Below are 24,951 nucleotides of genomic sequence, written 5' to 3'. Positions count from 1 at the left end.
CCAACTCTTCCTGCACAGAGGCCAAGTTGAACGTCCTACGAATTGCACTATGAGCGTGCTTTCACTTTTCCTCCTCCTCTGCTGGCAAAAGAGCTTGCAAGTTTGTAATTGGGCAACACAGAGGCCAAGGAAGCAGAGCATGTGGAGGCCAAGGAAGCAGAGATGTTTCCACAGCACAGTCTGAAAGGCAGGACTGCTGGGTGCTCTTTAACCTACCAGCCTGTGCTGGGAGCATACAACAAAGCTCACTGTGCAGCGGGTCAAGGATAGACACACGAACACAGATCCTCCCACAGCAATCACTTGAGAAAAGCTGCAAGGCGTCACTCAGTGAAGACACAGGGAACATGCCAAGAAGGCAATGAACCTACATGCTAGGGAAGAAGCATGCCCCATCCAACCACAAGTGAGTCCAGACAAATTTGGTGATGAAACATTAATCTCATTAATGTGCAAAACTTAAGTGTATTCCCACCAGGTGTGGCTCAATATGTTCTTATTCACCCAGCTCTGGACTGATGAAGGACTGCCAGTCAGCTATGGCTCAGACCCACCAAGAGTCTCATAAGTCAAGTTCTCAAGAACAATGAAGATGTGTGTTCATACCACCACCATCACCTCCCAGCTGATGTCTATAATGCCAGAAGACCATTTAACCCCATGCCTTCGAGGCTACAACTCTTGAGGGACCGCAGCAGCATCTGAACATGTATTTTGCAGGTGGCAACTAGGCAACACCAGACCGACACATCCTGTTCATGACAGTAGCTCTGGGTACTGCACATGGTGCACACGAAGGGCATAGTAGCTGCAGTACTGGCAGATAAGTGCAGACCAGGTGAGACTACAGTGAAAGTTCTGATGGCTGTGACATAAAAGATTGCAGCACCTGCAATCACACCCACAGAGCTGGGAAGACACAGGTGAAGAGGGAACTCCCTGTAGATACTGCTCTTGTCACAAGGGCAATTGCGGTCAGTGGCTGAGGCTCCCAGGGATGTTCACTTTTTTTTCCTCCCTACTTCTCCTTTCCGTGGGCAAGAACAGTGGGATGTCCTCAGAGCAGTGTAGTAACCCCTCCCGTGCCCATCAAAACATCTTTTCTGGAAGGCTGCAATCACAAGCACTACAGGGGAGGGCAGGGAGTTAGTAGAAAGGGAACTGAGGAGAGCTCTAGGACTCTCTTCCTCTTAGGCCTTCCAGTATTCCCCCTCCCAGCCTCAGAAATTCGGCAATTGTAACAGTGACCCCAGCACAGTGAGAATAGCATCAGTCATATACCAGGGAGGTAGAAAACCAAGGGGGTGAGCTAAATTTCTCTTCTGTCATAGGCTAAGCTACACAAGAGGATTCATACAAGAGAGCAAACAGAGAAAGAATGAGGACAATTATAGGTTCCCCCAGCTACACAGGCAAAATATTCTTTTGTATTTGTCTGAGGGCCTACTGTATACATTTTTTATTTCTCTAGAGGCCAACTGCATGAAAGTAAAGGTAGAACAGCATCGGACAGGGTTAGGGAAAGCAGGAAAAAGGGCTAGAATTAGTAGAGGACTAAAGATGAATCTCAAGTTCTGTAAAGTTCCTTTTTTCTACTGTTAAGACGTGGCAGCCCTGTGTTCCTCAAAAAGAGCAACAGCCTCAAAAAGAGCAACAGGAGTTATTTTGCTCCAAGGGCATGATGCAGCTGTGGTCTGTAAAACTAAGGAGGTTGCCCAACAGAGGAGGAGAAAGAGGCTGCTTTCTTCTGTCTTCTGCGGATTGGTGATTAAAACAAGAAGGAAAAAGAACATCCTGAGCAGCTGATGATTAAAGAGTCTCTGGCAGAACAGTGACTATGGTCCTTGCCTGAACAGCATCAGCAGAACTTCTCTCATCTGGAAGATGTTCCCCTAAACCAGAGCCTTGAGAACAAGATCAGAAATGCCAACCCTTTGTTCCCGTGTATGCAGGGCTGGGGGGAAAGGATGTGAGTAACGGTCTCACCCCAGCCCCTTTCTCAGACGTGGTCACTGTGGGATACTGGAGCGACAAGCAATGGACAAAACTTCTCCCATGACACCATGCTCTTGTCTACTGCTTGTCATAGCAATCCTCAACCTCCCATTGGCCTTGGATTATAGACCCATCACCTGCTCTCAAGGCAAAAGTCTCAGGTGTGAACACAGAGCCCACTGGTGAGCAGTCACTCCTGCTGCCACCCCACAACACGCATCATTCCACCTACCACAGCGGCAGAGGATGTTCGCTGCCACCACCAGAGATAAGCCAAAAATATTAGAATATTTAGACAGCTAAAAAAAGAAAAAAAATCAGAGTCAAATTTACACACAGTTGAGGACAACCAAGGGGAATTTTCATCTTCAACACCCTGGGAAAATAGTCTATTTTAAGCATGTAGAGCTAATATAAAGATATAATGATGTAGCCAGAACAGTATGCCAATATCACTGGACTACGCTTACCTGTGCTTCTACACAGAAGTTAGAGTTGCTTTGGGGTTTGTTTGGTTTTATGGGGTTTTGTGGGGTTTGGAGGGTTTATTTTTAATTACTATCTTATTTCATGCTAAGCCTAATCATTTTATGAACACAAATTCTAACAGTGTAACAAGAAAACTGAATTGTCAGCAGAAAAATCCGGTTTACTAGATTGGTCCCGAAAGTGAAAGGACAGGATTCTCCCATTCCAGTAAACCCAAAATCTGACAGCCATCTGAAGTTTTACTGGTCCCACAGTCCTAAACTGCTGCCCACTATCCTGCATCAAAACAATAAGATTACAAAGTCTCCTTTTCTGAAGATATGTAAAGAATAAATCAGCTGTCCTAAAGGGATGGGGGAAACGTGGTCCAGAGACCAGCTCAAGTATCTTACATTGTCTCTGATGTGTCAAAGGAGAGCTGGAGGAATCCTGACAAAGTTTGTTAGAATATGTTTAAGAATTAGGACTTCTTTTGAAGTCTGGAAGAAAAGTGAAGAAGGAAAGCTCAAGGGCAAAGTAAGCAAAATATTTATATCAAAATCCTCAAGCTTATTTTCCGATTACTGCATCAGAGTATTTTTCCAGAATTGATAACACAGAACTGCTACTAGGCTTGTGTTCATATTAAAAGTCTAGCAAGATTTTTCTGCTTGTCCTCTTCTTACTCTTGTTACATGTGTGCTGTCCATAGAATTACATTCTGCCTCCTACATTTAAAATGCACGCTCCTTCTAGCCTCCAGCAACCCACAGCTCAGAAGCTCCCCAAACCAGACACGGTTACCCTGTTTACAGCGTGACCCTACACAGGAGAAGTGATGTAGCCATGTTTTACATTTAGAAACATCTAGTTACTTTGAAAACTTATATAGTTATAATATATCATTAAGTGGTACAGAGAGGGACTTAAAAGGTAGTTCAATCCTGGGTGTACACTAATTGCAGGTAGGCCAACCACTCCCCAAACAAGACACTATCATATGTGGTCTGCTTAAACTAAATGAATTCAAACCCTCCTCCCACCACCCCTGGCATCATCAAACCAGACCTCTAAAGGGGGGGGAAGCCTACACAGTGGCATAGCAATCCATTGCATCACACAAGTTACAGAAAGGCTGTTATCTCCAGGCTTTCCGCAGAAGTTTAACTTCTTCTCAGAGGGGGGATGCGTTACCTTGCAGACTGCCTCCAACGGATGGAGCAGAGGGGGTGTGGGCTGGTACAGGATGGGTGGCACTGTCCCCAGCTGTGTCACCGACTACATCCTTCCTCCACATGGGAAGGAGAGTCCTGGGGGAAAGCAGATACAACAGCAGAGGGAAAAGCAAAACGTGGCTTAGGAAAAGGGATCAGCCAGTTTTGCCTTCAAGATCACAGGAAGTGAATCAGAGTAGTTCACGCTGCAAGGATTTGATTCCTGGCATTTGTGGAGACTAAGAAAGATTTTCTCCAGTGAGAAGCAAAGCCAGTCTAAACGCTTTCAAATTTTTCACCTCACCACATCAGCCGCCAGGATAGGGACAGCAAAGGAAAAGGAACATTCAGGTTGCTACAGTTCACGCGTGTGCTCGGCATGGGTCCGGCGCACCAAGGCTCAGCCTGCGCGGGGAACGGACTACAAACTACAGCAAGGAGCCAGCCCGCGGCGGGCGGCCCTACACGGAGGCTGAGCGGACCCCGAGGACGGTGCTCCGTGCCGCCAGCCCCGCCTGCACCAAGGGCGGCGTGCGACTGGAACGGCCGCCCCACGGCCGGAGGGGCGCCGCGCCCGCCCCGCCGCCCAGGGCCGCCTCCCGGCCCGGCCGCGCCAGCCCGCTCCCGCCACCGGGACGGTCCCGGCCCGAGCCGCCTTTCGCGCGTCACCGGCGGCCTCTTCGCCCAGCGTCGCGGCCAGCGAGCCCCTGACAGCCCCCGAGGGGCCACACAGACGCAGGCAGGCGCTGGATCTCCACAGCCCCCCCCGCCCCGCCCGCAGCTCCGCCCGGCCCCCGCAGCTCTCGCCCCCGGCCCCGAGCCCAGGGGCCGGGCACCGCCGGAGCCCCCCGCCCCGGGGCGACCCGAGGCCGGAGCCAGGCGGGAGCGGCGCGGCGGGCCGCGCATGGCGCCGCCGAGCCCGGGGCCGCGCAGAGCCGCCAGAGCGCGCCCCGCGCCGGGCGGGCAGGCGGCGGCGCCGCGCGGGAACGGCTCGGCCGAGCCCTGGGCCGCGGACCCCCGCCGCGGGACGGGGCGCGGTAAACGCCTCCAACGGGCCGCCGCGGCTCGCCCTCCCGGTCCGGAGAGCCGGGCGAGGGCCAGCAGGCCGCCCCGGGCCGTACCTCGCGGGTGGTGACCTCCTCCTTCTCGGAGATCTTCAGCAGCAGCCGGTCATTCTCCAGCTCCAGCGCCCGCACACGGTCGATGTAAACGGCCAGGCGGTCATTGAGCTGCCGCAGCTCCTCCTTCTCCTGCAGGCGGGAGATGCGAGTCGGCGACAGCGGGGTCCCGCCGGGGGTGCCGCGGCTCGGGGTGCCTGACATGGCGCTCAGTTCGCGGGCAGGCGGGCAGCGGGCTCATTCAATCCAGCCGCACCGGGGGAGGAGGGAGCGGTAAGATGGCGGACATCGCCTCCCCCGCCGCCGCGCCGCCTGGGAAATGAAGTCTCGGCGCCAAGATGGCGGCGCCGCGCCGCAGGGCGCGCTGGGAGCTGCAGTCCCGGCCGCCCTCCATTTTGTGGGCCGCCGGAGGCCGGCGGGCCCGCGGCCGCTCCTCGTCCGACGGCGTAGCTTGTGCTGCGTGGTAAAATGCAAAATTAGGCTGTGAGTGTGAGTAAAGCGCAGGAAGCGAGGGGCCAATCTTGAAGGCAAGATTTTATTTGTAATAAAACTGGGACCAGAGGCACCCAGCAGGGTCCTTCCTCGCGCTCCTCGGCAGCTGCTGCCAGTCCCGCTCGCACCGGAGCCGCGCGGGCGTCGGTGGGTGCCGCTGGCCCCACGGGTGCCCGCCGAGCCCCGCTCGCCGGCCCGGCCGCAGCCCCGCGCCCTCGCGCCGATGAGACGTGGCGCCGCGCTGCTCGTGGCCACGCTTCTGTCGACACCTGCGTGGTATTTCTTACAGGATGTATTTTCACATTCGTTATCTAAAACATTGGTTTATAACCCCGGTTTGAGCTGTTCATGAATTGCCGCGCTTTGCTGTCAGCACTGAAGTTTTATAGGCCAGGGACCTGCCGTTTGCTTAAACTGGGGGTGCAGAGCCTCAGAAAAAATCCCGATCAGCTACTCCAGGGGTGAATTTTTAGGAAGGCTGTTTTGTAGATTCTAGAAATTTCTTCCAAAGTTTTATTGAGAGGTTGCAATGCCTCTCGGTCTCCCATCAGGCTGTTCAAGAAGGAGGCTATCCTGAAAAACTTCTGCAGTCCTAAAGATTTGGAGTATTATTTTTCCCGAAACATATTTTTACTGAATATACCCCAACTTCTGTCAGTTCTTCTGCATTGACTGGTATAAACTGGATCACCATTCCCATGAGCTAATTCCTCCTGTCCCAGAACTTGGGAGGCTGAAAAGCCCTCACCGCTGTTGTGCCTTTCGGCTACCAGGGAAGGCTGAGAAAAGGGAGATTTTCTGCCTGAGAAGTAGAAAAAACAGATTCAAAGTCTGCCGTCCATATACATGGACAGCAAAGAAAAAAAGCAGCATGAGCGTAATGCAAAGAAGTGCTGAGCATGAGAGGGAGGACAAGTCTAGACAGAGAAACAGGAAAGAGAGCGAGAAAATACTGCATACGATATATGAAACAAAACTTAGGGAGCCAGGCTGAACAAATAGGTGTGAATGCGTTTATCCTCAAAATAGAGGGTGGACGATCCTCCTGTTAGAGGATCTGGGATCCTAATATTGAGTACACCTCAAAGCAGAAAACCTCAGAATAAATCCAGGAATTTTGGACGCTCAATACCCTCGTCGGCAAATAGCTCTAAGTCCCTCTTGCGATCATTTCATATCTTTAGCAGCTTACCCACATAAAAAGTAGGTTTTCACCTGAATGCATTTGTTTGAAAATATGCATTCAATATGAAAAGAGCTGTCCTGGCTTCCTCTGTAGACAACAGGGTGCCCACCTCTCCTGGCTTGAGCATCGTCTCTCCGAGGACAGTGTTCACTGCTCCTTCACCTCTGCCTCCCTCAGAGGGCAGGGACTTCCACACCGAGTCTGTGAAGCTGGGGGTATCAGTGGGTCACTTGGAGGGAGTTTATGAATGATAGCTAAAATGAAAATAAGCTTATATATTACTACCTGCACCTTTTCTGTAGGCACTTACACAACCTCCCTATTTGAAGGTCACTGTTGCTAGATCTTTATCAGTGAGATCTGACAATATGATATACAACTCGATGTGAAACGCAGCTTTCTGACTGATTTCAAGTTGGTTTTGACTTGAATGTCTCTGGAAAAGGAAGCAGAAAGAAAAGACTACAAATCCCAGAGTGCCGTGGCCTCCTTGCTCAGCAGAGGCCAGATCCTGCCCCATCTGCGGGCTCAGGGCGCAGGGCCACCCCAAGGCCAGCCCAGCAGCCCCCGGAGCCGCCTCCTTCCTCATTGTTTTCATCCGCTCTCTGGATTTGAAGTACAGTGCGTTTTTTGAATTTTGGCGCCTGTCCGCAAACTGTAACCCAACTGCTCCTGGATCGGCTCCAGCCCCCAGCCCCGTGCCTCTTGCCGGAGCCGCCTGTCTGCAATCTGTATCATTTCAAACACCGCTGCCTTCCCCGAGCAAAGCAAAAAAATGCGTGTGAGCATCAAGCCATGCACTTAGAATGAACTTTTTCTCTCCCAACATGCAGTTTCCAACGCCAGCAAATTCGTGGAAGACCAGTTATAAACTTTGGTTACGTTAAGCCAGAAAAAAATATTTTAGGAATGCTGAAAGCCTCTGTATAAGCATTTTTGGGTTAGCTCATCTCTCCTCTTGCGATTTGACGTGATACTCTGCGCATCTGTCATATTTTGAAAATTCTTTCAAACCTTTTGCCTCATTTTGATTGATAATGTAATCCAGATGTAAATCCCCTTTGTTCATGAAGTTTAGCCCAAACTCTCCCATTATTTTGCCTGTCTGATTTTTTAGATAATGGCTTTAAAACTTTGAATGTTTCAAACGTTTGTTTGGTTGGTTTTTTTTCATTCTGATGTTACCAGTTATTTTCATAGTGCTGATATCAACTGTGTTGCAGTAAAGTCTTTTTTCCTAAATATAATTCCTGAAATATGCCTCAATAATAATACCTGATATTTCCTACATTATTTAGAAGGTCCCTTTCTTTAGCAATAACCAGAACACCTGCACACTTTTATCCTTGGCACCAGTCTCCCCTCCTTGTTAACTGAACATAGAGTCACAGAATCATTAAGGCTGGAAGAGACCCTTAAGATCACCAAGTCCAACCGTTAGCCCAGCACTGCCAAGGCCACCACTAACCCATGTCCCCAAGCACCGCATCTCCCCGGCTGTTAAATCCCCCCAGGGATGGGGACTCAGCCCCTGCCCTGGGCAGCCTGGGCCAGGCCCTGACAGCCCTTTGGGGAAGAAGTTTTTCCCAATACCCAACCCAACCCTGCCCTGGCGCAGCTTGAGGCCGTTCCCTCTCGTCCCATCGCTTGTTCCTGGGGAGCAGAGACCGACCCCCCCGGCTCCAGCCTCCTTTCAGGCCGTTGCAGAGAGCGATGAGGGCTCCCCTCAGCCTCCTCTTCTCCAGGCTGAGCCCCCCCAGCTCCCCCAGCCGCTCCTCCCCAGCCTTGTGCTCCAGCCCCTGCCCCAGCCTCGCTGCCCTGCTCTGGCCACGCTCCAGCCCCTCCATGGCCGCCTTGGGGTGCGGGGCCCAGCGCTGAGCACAGCATTCGAGGGGCGGCCTCACCAGTGCCCAGCACAGGGGGACATGGATGTTCACTTTTCCTATCTGCTAAAAAGAAGAGAATAGTTTGGGGGTGGGACAGGGAGAGGAAAGCATCAAGGGAGGAGGGGAAGAGCAAAAGCTGAGCACCCACTAGACAACTGTGTTTTACAGGGAGTACAATGCATGCTTTAGCCGTGGAATTAGCATCGCTTCAAATACTGGTCCTCTTGGATCACTCTGATGATATGAGTTAGTATTGAACCAGAGTCAGTGTTGGCATTTGTCTCTCAATATTTAGCAATTAGTGTTTCATTGAGGGCCTCAACAGTTCAGTGCTACCCAAAACAATCTTACAGTCATCCCCTCTCTGCTTTCAGAAGGTAGAATTGATTTGTTAGCCCAGGACACGATCATTTAGTGTTTAAAAAGGGACAGTCCAGGGGTGTGTCAGCCCTACCTGACTGGGGAGGCAGAGGGCCATGGCAGTCCCTGGGGCTGCGTTCCCTGGGCTCTTCAGATTGGGAACCTGTTGGAGCACACTAAGGCTCCTGCCTCGCCCGCGCCCCTGGGCTTACCCCTCGTGGAGAGCAGAGCATGGGAGAAGGCTGGTGCACGTACAGGTTTCACCCTGATATAAAGTCAGGAACTTGGAAGTGCCCAGGGCTCAGTATCAGAGCTCTGGCTCAAAGGTCCTTGCAATATATCTGACTGTCTGGGTAGGATAAGAATAAATTTGGGGATGTCAGATAACACAGACAGCAGTGATAGGCGCTACCTAGCACTGGGGTGCTTCTCCCATCAGATAAATGAAGAGATTACTTAGAGTACGTAGTACAGACAAAGGAAAATCTCGCACATGCTTTGATGCACAGCATCTTCTCAGTCGTTGACCAGTTTCCTGCACAAGCGGGTGTAACCAGTTTTCTGATGCTGTCTGGGATTTCATAATGACTCCGACATTTTCACAAATCTGGGGACACAGGGTTTCCACTGCTATTTCTTACCTCAACTGCTTTAGCTTCTCGGCAGCTGCTGCCATGCCCTCCCCTTTCTCATTCTATACTTTTATTATTTGTATATCTTTTATAGCAGGATTATTTCTGTCTTTTCTGTAGTCACCTAACTTCCCCTCCGCCTCGTGTTCCTTATCTCACTCTGAACAGCCTGTAACGTTTAATCGATTGTCTCAGATATTTTCATTAATTTCAGGAAGGGGCAAGGATTGTACATATAGCACGGAACATTTTCCTATCAATCCAAATTCAATCCAGCTCAGCATTAGTGCTTGAAAAATTGCCAGGAACAATTGCAAGTCTGGAAGAAGCACTCATACCTCACCACAGATTTCTGCTTCAGAATTTCAGCTTTCATTGAATAAAATTGCTTCCAGCAGCATCAGGACAGAAAGCACCAAAGCAAGTAGAGGAAATGAACAGTATGCCATGTGTCATGGATCCATGCTATGAGAAAGTTTGCTAAGAGACATCTAAGAGCGAGCACAGAGGAGCACGCAGCACTGTTGTGGGATTAAAGCAAACAGACAGCAGGCTGTATGGAGAACAAGGATTTTTTTCAAGACAAGACACCATGCTGTAACGTGTGGAGGGCTTATTTATTTCTAATTCCAGGCATATAATGTTTGGCAGGAGCCTTGAACAATAATATTCTTCAACTTACATTTACCTCCATACTGAGGCAGAATTCAACCTGCATCGCACTGGGGGAAGCGTTAGCCAAGCCTGGGGAGGAGGCTGCAGGGCTGCAGGGCCGTGCGTGGGGCTGTTCCCTCCTTTGTGGCAGAGAGGCGAGTGACTTGGCAGGAGGGCCTGGGCGGCCCTTTGGGCTCCTGTACTGGAACCAGACCCTGGTCTCAGGTGACCAGAAAGAAATGAGAATTTCATTTAAAAACCGTCTCATATTTTCCCCCCATCTCAACAGAAAAGTGGCAAAGGAAGAAGCTGGGGGGGGTGGGGGTGTCAATGCTCAGGGCTCCTCAACTTTCCACAGTTCCACTTCGTCACTTTTCCTCACAGTGATTTGCTTATAATACCACAAGCTACAACGAGCCACGTCTGTAACACAAGAGCAATGGAGAGGCTTTCTGCAGCCCAACTCATTCACAGCCTTTGTCAGGCAAGGGAAGCGTTGGTAGTGCGTGATAGACCATGGCCTTCAGCGTAACGTTAGCTACTGAGTCTTCCCCTCGCCGGCTCCCCGGAGCTCAGAATTCTTCCAAAGGAATAGGAAGACAAATTTCTTGGCAGTAAAATACTGTGAAAACACCACTGAAAACAGATGAGGTGGCCAGGTAGGAACAATATCACAATTTCCTTCTAGTCAGGCTGCCGGCAGCCCCGGAGTCTGTGGAGATGGAGCCATGGGCGTTCGTGTGCGTAACTACCTGCTATTTATATAGGTAAATAGCAGCATTAATCTAAGATCAAGGAAGGGATTATTCATATCACCTTTAATGAAATATTGGGCCAATAATCTCTAACATTAAGAGTTTTGACTTTCACATACAGAGCTGAATTTCATTCTAGTTATACTTTCAGGGTTCCAAAGATAAAAGACTCCTGTGCAGCCTGCCGGGGTAGCCCCAGGTTCCCAGCACTCCGTGGAGTTCAGGTTCCCTCATAACACAAGCAAGACGCTAATGTTTTAGCCATTCGGCAGTTTGGAGAGTACGGGAGGAGGGAGGGGACTGGCTCTGAAGTGCAGTTCCTCCGAGTTCACATCGCTTGCTCTATCAGCCAGGAGCAATCCCAGCTCTGCTCCGAGATCACTTCCATCACTGCTACAGCAGCGGAGCTGTGGGCAGGGAGCGTGCAGTGCTCCCGCCCCCGCACCGTTATTATAGAAAACCTGGCACTGAGCTCAAATGCTAATGAAAACAAAGCCAGCGTTTTGTTCAAAACAACCATTTGGCGCCTAATTTTCAAATCCGCAGCCCAACTGCAGCTGGCTCAGCGCCCATCACCATAGAGCTATTTACATATTTTCCTCCGGCAGCTGCAGTAACCTCTTACGTGCCTCGTGTCTGGCCAGGCTGGCTCAGCCTCTGTCATGGTCTCACTGGAGATGGGTGAAGATTTCAATTTTATTTCGTTAAACAAACAAACCAACCTGACATGTGTTAGGATCTCAGTTTCTAGCAAAGAAAGGTGAAAGCAGAAACCTTTGGCTCCGCTTTGAAAGATAATTAGCTCGCCGTGCACTATAACCTGAGAAATGCTGTGTACGTCTGGGACTGCTGAGATTCCTTAAGACAGAGCCTCTGGCAAAGGGAAAGTTTACGGAGTGAGTGTATGTGAGGGGGGAGAAGACAGGTCTACGGAGATAAAGAGGTATGTGCATGGGATCAGTCTCCCTTGTGCGTATTACATGATTAATAAAGGAGATGAAAGGAATGCTTTCTGCAGTTCCAAAGTGCACTCCACCCAAGATCTCAAAGTATTTTAAAAAGGATAATTTATCAAGCTTTATAATGATCTTGCGACAAAATTAAATGACTGTGAAGATTACTCAGTTAATGTCTGTTTGTCTTGAGCTTCATGGAGTAGCTCAGTGGACCTGGCTTTTAGGTCCTATCAATGCATCTGTCTCATTGGAAAACATTTTTCCAGCCCACAGCTGGTGACAACAGTGAAGCGCCGGAGCACAGGCTGCGTTAGCCCTTGTGCTGAAGCTGCACCTCCTTAACGCGCGGGCCAGCTCTGACTAACCACGAACCTGCAACAGGAAGCCTTCGCTGTCTGGAGTTTGGTGCCTGACTGTGCAAACCAGGAGAGCCCCTGCCCTGCCCCGGCCTCCTGCAGCCTGTGCTGTGCACTGAATTTTGAAGGCCAGCAGCATCACGTCACTTCTTTCTCTACCACCAGTGCACTGTGGGTGGGTGTGGGTGGGTAGGTGCAAGAATCAGATATTTTGGGCAGCTGTGAAAGAGATTTGCTTGGATGGAGTAAATGAGCAGGAGCTACAGCAAATGAGGAGAAGCTTTAGGTTGATGGAGATATTTGCAGGCTACCTCAACACTGCTAAACTCCATTTCTGGGTATGAGAATATCAGAGCTTTGTAAGATTTGATTTGTTTTACAGTGTCTGCAGAGATCTTGCATGTAAAAGGAAAATCAGCTTCAGCCTGGCCCTGCACGGTGCAGCGTGGACAGAATGGGACGCGGTTTTGCCCACTGGAAAGATCGGGGCTGTTACACATTGGGGCTGGAGAGATGTCGTTGCTCTGACTGAACCTCTGAGCTCCCTCAAGTGCGAAAGATTATATATCACTCCATGGAATCCAGAGAGGTAACTGGTGAGTTCGAAGTATTGAGCTTCCCAACCTGCAGAGAACTGATAAATGGCATGAATTCACTAGCTGACCATTCTTCCCATGCACCAAAGAGACCAGGCCAGCTCTCCCTCAGTACATCAGGAGAGATTGCCTCAGTTTACCAGCACGGTGTCCACCTCTGTCAGTCGCAGCAGTGTGGGCAGGTGCTCTGAAGGGGTCTGCGATACTGCCATCACAAATCATTCAGGGCTTCACCAGTCTCTGGGGAGTTACTCACACCATTAGCAGAGAGGCAGGCGTAATCCCCCGCTGCAGTGCACACAGCCCGTGCAGGTGTGTGCAGCCCCCGTGGCACGTGTGGCTGGGTTCCTGATGCCTGCTTGGGTGGTTGGCTTGGGGAGTGGTCTCACTCCTCAACAGCTGCCTGATGTGTGAGACCCGGACTCTGTCTGCTCAGCTTTAACCCGTGAGATTAATCTGGTGTCGGCTGGATCATAAAGAAGCAGCTGATAAACTGTTATGCAGCTGTTGCTGGGTTTGCATTTTTATAACACGTTCGGAGCGGGAGGCCGACGAGAGCTAGGAAACTGCAAACTGCGAAGTGGCCTCAGGTACGGAGAAAGGCAGAGGGACTGGTGTGGGGCTACGTGGTTAGGGAGGCCATTGGCAGCTTAAACTGACAATTTAGTTTAAAAAGCAGTAAAGAGTTGAGTCAGTGATGCGTCTGTGTCGGGGAACACCACATGCATGGCTGACATCACGTAGATGAACCGCCACTGGCAGCAGTCAGCATGCTGGTGGCTGGAAGTGAGCATCCGCTTTCCTGTGCCTGGTTCGTGCTGGTCCGAACTGGTCTGGAGGGGCTCTGATCTGCGCAAGCCTGTCGTGTCTGCATGTTGCAGAATAGAAATCACTACGCACCCACTATACCCCTCCTGCTAAGCAAACACATTTGGATGATACCACACTCAGTGGTTCTGGTTCAGTGGCCACCCCACCCAGTTTCCCAGTGGCAGGGGCTGGGTCTGCAGGACTGGCTGGAGGCCAGAGGGGAGAATACCTCCACCCTACATCTGGCAAGGAGCTGGGAGTCCTTCCAGTGTAGCGACTGGGCACCACGGGCACCCAGAGCTGCTCAGCCAACCTCAGGACATCTTTGGCTGCGTGACCAGACAGCAGGACTCCCACAAGGAGAAAATCCTGTGTGAAGAACCTACACTGATATGGGCCACCCATGGGTGCTATGACTGCTTAGCCCTTTGCCTTTGCTCTGTCTTTACACAAATCTCTTGAATTCTGTTTACTTTTTAATTCAAATAGTTTTCTCCTCCCCACCCTGCACATTTCTTCTTTGGTGTCAACAACAGGCAGCACCCTGGCCACATCAACCAATTCATGACCAATTTTCCTGTTCGTTCTTGTCAAAAATGCCTTCTTATGTAAAAGAAATAGCAACATTTGCTTTCTGCAGGACTCTCCTGTTGGCATATGTGTAAGGAAGGTCTGACACCTCCTTGGAAGGTGGATACCCCATGGTTGTCCCTGCAATCCTTGGCCTGTTGGTGGGTCTTCTTCCAAAAGAACTCACTTTGGGAAGGACCCCCCTCTGCAGTCCCCCCATCTTCCTCAACCCTTGCATCATTCTTGCTGCTTTTCTGGCTTCCTTTGGCCTGAGGACCTCTGTGACCTGCAGCTGCTCCCTGCCCTGCAGGAGGCCACAGGTATGCCCCAGACTCTGCAGATGTCCCCAGGCCAAAGGAAGCCAGAAAAGCAGGAAGAATCCATCCAGGCAAGCAAGGAGTGGGAAATGTCAGCGCTCTAAGCCTTTGCTAAACATGCTGTGTCATGAGATCAGTCATGTAAAAACGCTTCATAGCTGGTATACAGTGCAAGCAGACAGCACAGCTGAGAGCCAGCTCACACACAGCTGCTCCTCTGGAATGGCGTCACTGGAGAAATGAAGAGGAGCCTCTATGCTGGGGAGCCCTTCTCGCCTCCACCGGGGCATGCCGGTCAAAGCCCTCTCGGGGTGGGTAAGAGACGTGCCCTTGCTTAGTGGGACCGGGCCTGGGCAGGCAGTGTCCAGCCACAGACAGTGCAGGACACCTCGGGGCTGTGGGAAAGCCGGTGCCAGAGAGGTGAAGGATCCTTCACACAGGCACTCTGCAGCCTGGGACATGCGTCCTTCCCCTGCAGACCTAACACACCCGCCTGCACAGGGCGCAGCGGTTCGTAGCAATCGTCCCGTTCGCTGGCTGTGACTGCTGCCCATGTCTCTTGTCCATGCCGCAGACTGAGCACCTCACGCCACCTTCCCCTCCGACCTCCTCTTCAGCAGCCGGGTGCTCGGGACCCCAGGGGCCTCCCTGCAGGCTCCTGTGGTGGCCACCTTTCTCCTGTGCCGTTACTGCACAGCCGAGAGCTGCACCCTGGGCCTGGAGCAGCGCTCCTCCCCTTCCAGAACAGCATGCCCAGGTAAAGGAAAGCCGGGGAGGGCCAAGCACCTGCTGAACTAGAAATGAGGGCCAGCTCCGAACCTCCGTCTGAACCCTGAGGTCCTCACAGGCTCCCAAGATGCCACTCTGGGCTTCTGCCTCCCTCCAGGAGGCTGCTTGTGCCTGGGACACCCCAAGACCCCACCGGCACAGACTGACGACTGGACTGAGCTCATCTGGCCTCCCAGTGCTGCCCAAAGGGGCAACGCACCCTCGCTGCCCCAACCACACCATCCAGCCTTGTCCCTTGTGCCTGCAGTGACACTCAACTGGCCCACCAAGGACCTGGGGCATGGGCTCATCCCCCTGGAAGCCATTCATAGACATATGGCATTCAGCCACTGCAAAACATTGGCTGTCTTGGAAAAGGCAGCAATAACACAAATGGTGGCTGCCTTTGTCCGAAGTGGCTAATTTTGAGGGAAGTCTGTAGGGCTGTAAATGGCCTTTCCCACCTGCTGAGGGTGAAACCTTTCCATCCCCAGCAAGGAAAGGCAGGTAAGTCACTGGGGTCCCACCGAAAGGCGTGCTGGCACGGGGGAGAAGCGGCACGTGATGATACACCAGCACAGCGGCCGCAGGGGAAGCTGAGGTCCTCCTCTATGTGGTTCCCTACAGGAAGGCGGGAAATTTGCTCCTCCATGACAGAAATACAGGCTGTTTACCCACGCATATCCTTTTCACTTGGAAGCGATGAGCAACTTACAAGGAAGACCAAAGCTGAGGAACATAAAATTGCAGAAGTGGATACAAAATTAAGGCATTCCATTGCATGGCAACAGAGGTGAAGTAGATTAGCCCAGACTGTAAAATCCAAGCGTTGTAAGCCCCAGTGCAGCCCCAGAAGGGTTAAATCCTTCCCTTCAGCAGATGGAAGCAGCCTGTCTGAAGCGGCAGCCGCAGATGGTTCCTCTGCTCAGGCAGAGCAGGCAGTTGGACTGGGCAGGTGGACGAAAACCATCGTTCAGCAGAAGCTCCAAGGAACAGGCAGGGGTTGTTCTCCAGTTCTTCCTGGAGCAGGTGGACTCGGGAACAGATGCCGGTCTGTGGCAGCACGGGTGACAGTTTTAGCAGTGCGCCTGTGCTATAAAAGAAGCCTTTGCACAAAACATAACATTAGAAATACACGTAGCCCTCCCTGTTCACTGCTGTTACACGTAGTGGTAGGGGACCCGCTGCAGGGTCGTCTGCCTTTCCGCTCTCAGGGGTGCAGTTTTTGTGGCTTCTCTGTGTGCTGTGTGCCCACGAACACGTGCGGCTTCGGAGGGGAGACCACAGCCCGAGCGGAGCAGCTGGTGCCCTTTTTATGGGGCGAGGTAGGAGAAGGATTGAGCCTACTCTTTCCTCTCCTGGTTTTGGTGGTAGAGGCTGTTGGTTTCTGATTTTGCTGTGGAAAGTCTTGCAAGTTACCGCATACTTCTGGGGGATATTGTCTGGACCCCAGTTTAATTACCAAGACCAGAGTTTTCTTTAAAGTCAGGTTCAAACTACCTCAGCTGGAAGAACCAAGGACCAATGTGAAAATTGCCCTATGATGCGCAAAGCAGTGTTTTGTTTAAAAATATGCTTAAACCTAACTAATAAACCATCACCAAAGAAAGCGGTTAGTGTCTCTGATTGCCTCAAAGCAGGGCTTTAAAACTTTGTGAGAGAGACAGCGAGCAACACAGTAAGTGTCCGGCAGAAGGCAGCCAGAGGCGAGCCTGGCTGGGCCGAGAGCGATGCAGCGCGTCCCCCTGCGCTGACGCTTGCTTGGCAAACCCGACGTGGGAGAGAGACGGAGCATCCAAAGGCAGCGGAGTCATTCCAGTGGCAGAGGGCTGGTTTTATTAAAAGAGGTCGCAGTGGGGACTCTGCAGCAACCTTCACTGCTCTCCCAAGAAGCCTAAGCGAGGAAGGGCCACCTTGGTTTGGCTCCGATCGCTCCCTGGACAGCCCCGTTACCTACCAGGGACCCTTCCACCCCCAGCATCTCCCCAACAGAGGCTGGATGGACCCGTGCCCTAGCTCCCTCCTGCCCCCTCAACAGAGCACAGTGGAGCGACAGTGGCACCCACCACCAAGCGCCCAGGCAGCACCAGCACAGCACTGCGTGCTCATCGTCACAAGTTTCTGTGTCTGACGGCCACAGCCACTTCGTAGCTGGCAGAGAGAGATGTTATCGCTGCTGCTCTCCCCACATCCTCTTTTCAGAGCCCTGCTCTATCTTGGTGCAGGGGATTATTTCCATCCCTGACTGTGAGGGCCTCAGTTGCAGACATATTGCGTATGATGAACCCCGCACAGGGATTTTTGCTGGTTGCTGTTGTGAGTAATTATTTCCTGGAAGACAGCGAGGCTCCATCACTTGGGGAAACTCCCTGCGCGAACACGTGGAGTTGAGCTAATGAAGCACGGAGCAGACCTCAGTGCAGAACCAAACAGCCCCGAGCCCTGCAGAAGTGAGCAGGGCTTTCAGGTGCTTGAGGTCCAGGAGCCCCCAGCGGGACAGCCAGGAGGCCTGGGGGAAGGGGCACTTCCAGAAGAAACCAGTGCACTGAGAGCAACAAGGTCTCAGCTCAAAGGGGAGGCCTCTGGCTCCCTATGGGAATGGTGCTGCAGTGCTTTCACACTGGTTGCTGTGCGTATTTTTGTTAATTAACATAAGATGGTGGCCTGTGAATTGAAAGCGGCCTGGATTTAGGCTGAGCCTGCCTCCTGCTTGCCTTCCGGATGCCCAGACCCACCCGCCTCCCTGGGCCTGCTGGCTCACCCATGCTGCTTGCTAGAAGACATCTGGCAGAGAAACATGGCTGGATCTTGGCAAATGCAAACACCTGCCTCTTGCAAGGCCTTGGCCAAGGAGGGGTTAGACAGGGAGGTGAAGCACTGCTGGACAGCAGCAGGCTACAGCTTCCTGACCGTCCTCCTCTCTTCTGGGGAGGCAATTAAATTCACACTTGGAATTACTGGGCAAAGGGCCTCCACCACTGCGCCAGCTATGAGCGCATCCTGCAGAGCATCTTCAGTATTGCACAACAGCTCGTTGGTGGGTGCAGGCTCCACAGTGACCCCGGGGAATTCTGGCTCCCCTAGCAGGAGGGAAGGGAGCTCTGCCTTTCCATGGTCGCAAGTGGTGGATCTCAGAAAGCGTGTGTGGCTTTTTGGCCGTGACGGCATGCAGGAGGCTGGGGAAAGAGGGATGCAGTGAAATGGGCAGGTGGACGTGATTTTGGACCTGCCATGGCTGCCTGCCGGGAAGGCCCATACCTCTGCAGTGAGCAGGATGAGCTTCAGGTCCAGAAGACGATGGGGTCCAAGGCATCATCATTTAGCTGTGTATCCTGCGCCTCTGTGAGGTGGATCACGGATTGTGCTGGTTCTATACTTGGAAAAAAGGAGGGGCACTAAGATAAACCTCATCTGTCATGTGGCGGAGGATGCCTCTCTCTTTATAAACCTGGAGCAATGGGAGAGAAGGGCAAGGTGTTCACATGCTGAACTTTTCCTTCTTCCCTCGGTCTTCAGCCAAGTCCAGCTGAACTCTGGCTTTTCCAGTTCTGTCCCCGCGTGTCCATGCAATGCTTGTGTACGTCTCCTGGGTGGCTCGATGCTGTGTCCGTCTTCCATGCACTTTATTTTTGCATATAAACTCAATCCAGAATCCCCTTTCAGCCAGTCTGGCCCCTTGCTGTACTTGCTCGACTTCTGGCACAGTGGGATGGTTCGTTCTTACACTTGTTCTTCCCCACTGGTTAATCAGAAATTCAGGTGGCTGCTTCACATCCACCTCAGCTCACGTCTGCTCCTCCCCCATGCTGAAAAAGCCTCGGTCCTTCCACCCTCCTCACAGGACACATGCTCCAGGCCTCAAACACCTTCATGGCCCTCCTCTGAACTCATTCCAGTTTATCCACGGTTTTCTTGCACTGCGAGGCCCAAGCCTCGACCCAGCACTCCAGGTGTGACCGAAGGAGTGCAGAGCAAAGGGAACAATGTCCTGGTTTCAGCTGGGATAGAGTTAATTTTCTTCCTAGTAGCTGGTAGAGCGCTGTGTTTTGGATTTAGGATGAGAATAATGTTGATACCACACTGATGTTTTGGTTCTTGCTGAGCAGAGTTTACACCAGTCAAGGACTTTTCAGCTTCTTGTGCTCTGCCAGGTGCATAAGAAGCTGGGGGGAGCATAGCTGGGACAGCTGACCCAGACTGGCCCCAGGCCTATTCCATACCATATGGTGTCACGCTCAGTATATAAGTTGGGGGAAGAAGAAGGAAGGGGGGGACATTGGGTGTGATGGCGTTTGTCTTCCCAAGTCACCGTTACGCACGATGGAGCCCTGCTTCCCTGGGGATGGCTGAGCACCTGCCTGTCCATGGGAAGCAGTGACTGAATTCCTTGGTTTGCTTTGCTTGCGTGCACGGCTTTTGCTTTGCCTATTAAACTGCCTTTATCTCAGCCCACAAGTTTTCTCACTTTTACTCTTCCGATTCTCTCCCCCATCCCACTGGTGGGGAGTGAGCGAGCGGCTGGGTGGGGCTCAGTTGCTGGCTGGGGTCAAACCACGACAAACAATCACCTCCCTTGGCCGACCAGGCGCGCTTCTGTTAATCCAGCCCAGTGCGTTCACCGCAGCCAGGCCACGCCGCAGCTGTCCACCCTGTCGTCCGCCAGGACCCCCACGGCCTTCACAGCAGAGCGCGTCAGCCCCAGCCGGGGCCTTCTGATTCAGCCCCAACACGCGGTTTCCTTCACCTTATCGCCCTTTTTTCTCCCTCCCATGCTCACCTGATGGGGTCTTTGCTCGTAACCGCTCTGGGAAAGTAATAAGGCAAAGAGTGTGGGGACTTAACGTAGAATTCAAAGAAAGGGGGAAATTCAGCTGAATGCAAACCATTTGCAAATGCTGGGAACGTGGGAGAAGGCATTTACCACTGCTGGAATGGGGGAAAAGCTTCTGGAAAGTGAAAAACTGGATTTTCTAGTAGGGACTTGTGAAGGCAATGATGGGAGGCAAAGTGTCTGAAAGAACCTTTTCTTGGGGGAAAGGCAGTGGTTTGGGGGGGTTCAAAGAAGAACAGGAAGGTAAAATTAGCTGCCTCATATGATAGTTCTCATTAGTAAAGGTGACATTAAACGTGGGTTGATTTTAGACGTGCGGATAAAAAATTTGGCATTCCTAATTTTTTTTTGCTTGACTTTCAGAAATGTTAGAGCGAAGCAGAGTGGGGGTTCCTTCTGCCTGTGTAGGACAGTCATCGTCACCCTGCGAATGTCTGTCAATCTTCTGCCCTCCTGTGGAGAAAAGCATTAGAGCTGGACCCGTGTCATGATCTAAGGGACGAATATTCCTCACTGCTTGAATTTGTGCCACGGCTGGGTGACAGACTCCAAGGAGACTTTGTCTTCTAGCTGGGACAACTGCCCTGGTACGGCAGGAACAAGTTCTGCAGAGACTAGTTCTGTAGTGTGCCTAACAGCAAGATGTAAAATTCTGTAATTTGTTTAAAAATTCAAGATTTTCAAATTTTCGATTAAAATTATATTTTCAATTCAGTATTTTCAACTTTAAGAAATTAAATGGAATTGCCTTTGAAAGCAGAAAACAGTTCATTGGGTTGAACAACATGTTCGCCTCAGTGCTTTCTCAGACAATTTGTTCAGACAAAAAAATCCAATCTTTTGTTTCAACAAGATCCTTTAATCTTACGAGTTTTGGTGTCTAGACATCAAGTCCAGCTGCAGGTCTAACGCCTGTATTCATGGGTGCCTCATGTTCGTGGACCTGCAAAAACCTAATTCCTCCTGCACATGTTTTGTCTTCCTGTCTTCACAAATCACCGCTGGTAGAGAATCATAGAATTATGGAATCGTTTAGGTTGGAAAAGACCTTTAAGATCATAGACTCCAACCATTAGCCCAGCACTGCCAAGGCCACCACTAACCCATGTCCCCAAGCACCACATCTCCCCGGCTGTTAAATCCCCCCAGGGATGGGGACTCAGCCCCTGCCCTGGGCAGCCTGGGCCAGGGCCTGACAGCCCTTTGGGGAAGAAGTTTTTCCCAATACCCAACCCAACCCTGCCCTGGCGCAGCTTGAGGCCGTTCCCTCTCGTCCCATCGCTCGTTCCTGGGGAGCAGAGACCGACCCCCCCGGCTCCAGCCTCCTTTCAGGCCGTTGCAGAGAGCGATGAGGGCTCCCCTCAGCCTCCTCTTCTCCAGGCTGAGCCCCCCCAGCTCCCCCAGCCGCTCCTCCCCAGCCTTGTGCTCCAGCCCCTGCCCCAGCCTCGCTGCCCTGCTCTGGCCACGCTCCAGCCCCTCCATGGCCGCCTTGGGGTGCGGGGCCCAGCGCTGAGCACAGCATTCGAGGGGCGGCCTCACCAGTGCCCAGCGCAGGGGACGATCCCTGCCCTGCTCCTGCTGGCCACACCGTTCCTGACACAAGCCAGGGTGCCATTGGCCCCCTTGGCCACCTGGGCACACTGCTGGCTCGTGTTCAGCCGCTGCGGACCACCCCCCCCAGCTCCCCCCCCGGGCCGCTCTCCCCACCCCGCGGTGCCCCCAGCGCAGGCCCCGCCCGCGCGGACCCCTCCCCCCCCCCCGGGACCCCGCGCTCTCCCCGGCCCCCGCCCCCCCGGCACTCTATGGTCACGGAGCGAGCCAGAGCGCCCCCCGCCCCGCGCGGGCGGGCCGGAAGCGGCGCCGTCCCAGCGTTCCGCGCGCTCCCCCTTCTTCCGGTGCGGCGCCATCGGCGGGGCGGCAGGTGAGGGCCGGGGCCGGGGATCCGCGTCCATCCACGGCGGCGCTGACCGCTCTCTCCCCGCAGACATGGCGATCCGCTACCCCATGGCCGTTGGCCTCAACAAGGGCTACAAGGTGACGAAGAACGTGTCCAAGCCCAGGCAGTGCCGCCGCCGCGGGGTGAGTACGAGGCGAGGGAGGGCTGGGCCGCGGGGGAGGCTCCGCCGGCGGCCGCGGGGCTCGGCTGGAGCCGGCGCCCGGGCGGGGGCCTGCTGCCCCCCGGAGCCTCCCGGCCGGCGGAGCGCCCGGGCGGGGCCCTGCTGCTCCGGGGCCGCGCGCCTCGTTTTGCCGTCGTGGGGCCGGCGGGGAACCGGGGGCCGCGGCGCTCCCATCCGCCTCTCCCCGTCCCGGGGGGGCGGGCGAAGGGGTGAGCCGCGGCTCGCAGCAGCTCGGGACGGCGGTCAGGGAGCGGCGCGGCACTCCCGTTCTTTCTGCGGCGGGGAGAGGGGGAGGCTCGGAGCCCGGCCCACCTCGGTGGCGCGGCGGGCGGCTGCTGCTGCTGCTCTGCCGCCTGAGCCCCGCTTAGCCGGAGGCGCGGGGCGGGTGAGTGCGGGGCGGGTGGCTGGCTGCGGCGGGGCGTGGGGGAGCTGAAGGTACGCGGTGGGCTGCAGCAGTTTGTGCTTAGCGGGTCTTCTCCGCCCCTGGTCTCAGGGGGAGGCGTGCAGCGCTTAAGGGTTGAGAAAGCCGGTGGCGTTCCACGGGGAGCGGGGACTTAAATCCTGGAAACACTAAATCTGCGAAGGTGGGCGGGGAGCAAAGTCGCTGGTTACGGGAGAACTGGCCGTGGAGCAGTCTGTGATGGAGGAATGAGAGATGCATTCCAGCCGCCGCTGAGATCGAATTAGCAGTGAAGTAGAAAATGGGCTGGGCGGCTTCTGAAGTCCCTCCTCGCCTGCTGCTCCTGGTAGCACCAACAGGCGCCCCTGCAAAGCCGCCCCTTAAGGACAAACACTGAGAGCTACCTGGCCTCAGCGAACGTGTGCGTGTGGACACGAGACATTGATTCAGTTTCCATCTTTTATCCCACTTTGATTAAATGCTGTTTAATTGTGGTGTTTGAGATGCGTAGTAACGCACACCCTGGGTATCTAACGGTCTTGCTGTTTCTAAAAACGTTGGTGCATGCAAATACACAAAATGCCCAACTCCGTGGCTAAAACGAAGGGACTGTTGCGTCTCAGTGAGATCACGGCGCTGCTTAGCGCCTGCCAGGGGACCGTGCTTCCTTGAGGCGCGCCAGTAGCGTAAGCGGCTTTGGGGGCCTTAGCCCGGAGTTTGCCGCAGCCCTTTGCAGCCCAGTCCGGGTGAAGGAGCACCTGCGCTCACCGTGATCCATGCATTCCCCCCTTCCTCCCCACAGCGCCTGACCAAACACACCAAGTTTGTGCGAGACATGATCCGGGAGGTCTGTGGCTTTGCACCCTATGAGAGACGCGCCATGGAATTGCTGAAAGTTTCCAAAGATAAACGTGCGCTGAAGTTCATAAAGAAACGGGTAGGTCAATCCGACATCTTAACAAGAATGGCAAAACCTCTGCTGCAGTTAACTTTGTTCTCTGCACTTCCCTAGGGATACTTCGCTTTTTCATTAATGCTCTTATTTTTTCAATTGTTTGGGAAGTTTCTGGCAAATCCAAGGGAGCGGCAGAAACGCTCCTTGGGTTGGGTGGGAGAGCAGGAGGTGGGCATAAAGGTACTTCGCCAAAAAGGCCCTCAGCCACAGTAACCCAGGCTCGCCTGCTATTTTTGCGTTATTTGCAAGTCTGAAGAGGAGGAGCAGTACTGGTGGAGACTGGGTACCATTAACTGGAAATGGGGTTCACTGGGGGCAGCCCTGAGAACCGAAAGCAGCTTCTACCTCGCCGTGGGCAATTGCTGAGCGGAAGCACTGTGGGGATGCGATGGCAGGTAGCTCCTCGCTGGCCCGTCGAGGTGGGTGGGGTTCGAGTCCGCGTTTGCCGGAACTTCACCATCCCGCCTGCTTTTTGAGTAAAGCATCTTCAGTGAGCGCCTGCAGCAGCCAAGAAGTTCTGTCTGTCTCTGCCAGGATGAACGCTGACTGCACCGCTCTCTCCCCCGCAGGTCGGCACTCACATTCGGGCCAAGCGAAAGCGGGAAGAACTGAGTAACGTCCTGGCAGCCATGAGGAAAGCTGCTGCAAAGAAGGATTGAGTTGTACAGTCTGTAACTCAATAAAGTCCTTTCTCAGAAACCCGGCGCAGCGACTGTCCATGGTATGTCTGCTTCAGCCTGTAGGAGCGGGGTGCTCCTGGGGGTGCTGAGGGGTGGTGCTGACAAGGCCCTGAGCTGCAGTAATCCAGAACCTGCGCGGCTGTTTTGTTTTGCCTGTAGCTGGCGATGCTGGTACTGGTCTGTGCTACGTTCTAGAGGGGGAATCCTCCTCCACCAGACCTCACAGAGCTAGCCTTTCTTGGGACGCGGGAGCCTCTGCGGTAGCTAAGCCTGTGAAGGCTGCGATACCTTCCACCTCCCAGTCTGTCTCCAGACCTAAATGGTGGGAGAGGAGAAGTCAGCGGACAAAAATTGCTGTTGGAAGTAGCAACAGCTTTGCACTCCTTCCCATGGCACTTCAGCCTCAGGCAGCTCGTCCTGCTCAGGCGTTGCCCCTCGCGCCCTCTGCTCACACCCTGCTCTGCAGGGTTTATCACATCACGAGAGGGAACCGCAGTCAGGAGGAGCTCCCTGGATTTCAGCAGGATGGTTCTTAGTTCTCCACTAAGGGCTGCCTGGCTGTGAGACAGGCCCTGTGCAGGAAGAACAGCACTAAGAAGTGCATTTCAGCTAAACTTCATGTCACTGCTCTTCCCCTATTTAAACTCTTTTTCTAGCATTCACTATAAGACAAAGTACTGATGTTCTCTGGCCCACGCCTGTGTTTATTGATGTACAACAGTCACGCTAAGACATTTTAGTTCCTTTTTATAACTCGGTGAACACACGGAGGTGCAGTGGCAAAGAGCCCATGGTGGAGCGCAGTGCTCTTCTGTCCAGGTTTGCTCTCTCTGTA

At 53.2% G+C, this 24,951-nt stretch overlaps 2 protein-coding genes across 3 annotated transcripts in view; one reads left to right on the top strand and one right to left on the bottom strand.

The window, feature by feature from the left end:
• LMNB2 (lamin B2) overlaps positions 1 to 5,097 on the bottom strand; it is a 35,970-nt gene extending 30,873 nt beyond the window's left edge. For both annotated transcript variants that reach the window (XM_082331496.1, XM_082331497.1), the window contains exon 1: positions 4,799 to 5,097. In XM_082331496.1, the coding sequence (XP_082187622.1) occupies positions 4,799 to 4,999 (201 nt within the window). In that variant the 5' untranslated portion in view covers positions 5,000 to 5,097. The remainder of the gene's footprint in view (positions 1 to 4,798) is intronic.
• A 16,752-nt stretch (positions 5,098 to 21,849) lies between these two features.
• RPL36 (ribosomal protein L36) lies at positions 21,850 to 24,135 on the top strand. Its single transcript, XM_082331393.1, has 3 exons — positions 21,850 to 22,043; positions 23,284 to 23,418; positions 24,006 to 24,135. The coding sequence occupies exons 1-3, from the start codon at positions 21,951 to 21,953 to the stop codon at positions 24,093 to 24,095; spliced, it is 318 nt and encodes a 105-aa protein (XP_082187519.1). The 5' UTR covers positions 21,850 to 21,950; the 3' UTR covers positions 24,096 to 24,135.
• The last annotated feature ends 816 nt before the right edge of the window (positions 24,136 to 24,951 follow it).

Source organism: Platalea leucorodia (genome assembly GCF_965183815.1).
Source record: "Platalea leucorodia genome assembly, chromosome: 21".
Taxonomy (NCBI): domain Eukaryota; kingdom Metazoa; phylum Chordata; class Aves; order Pelecaniformes; family Threskiornithidae; genus Platalea; species Platalea leucorodia.
The sequence above is the reverse complement of the archived record's forward strand: the minus strand, read 5'-3'. Positions and strand labels throughout refer to the sequence as shown.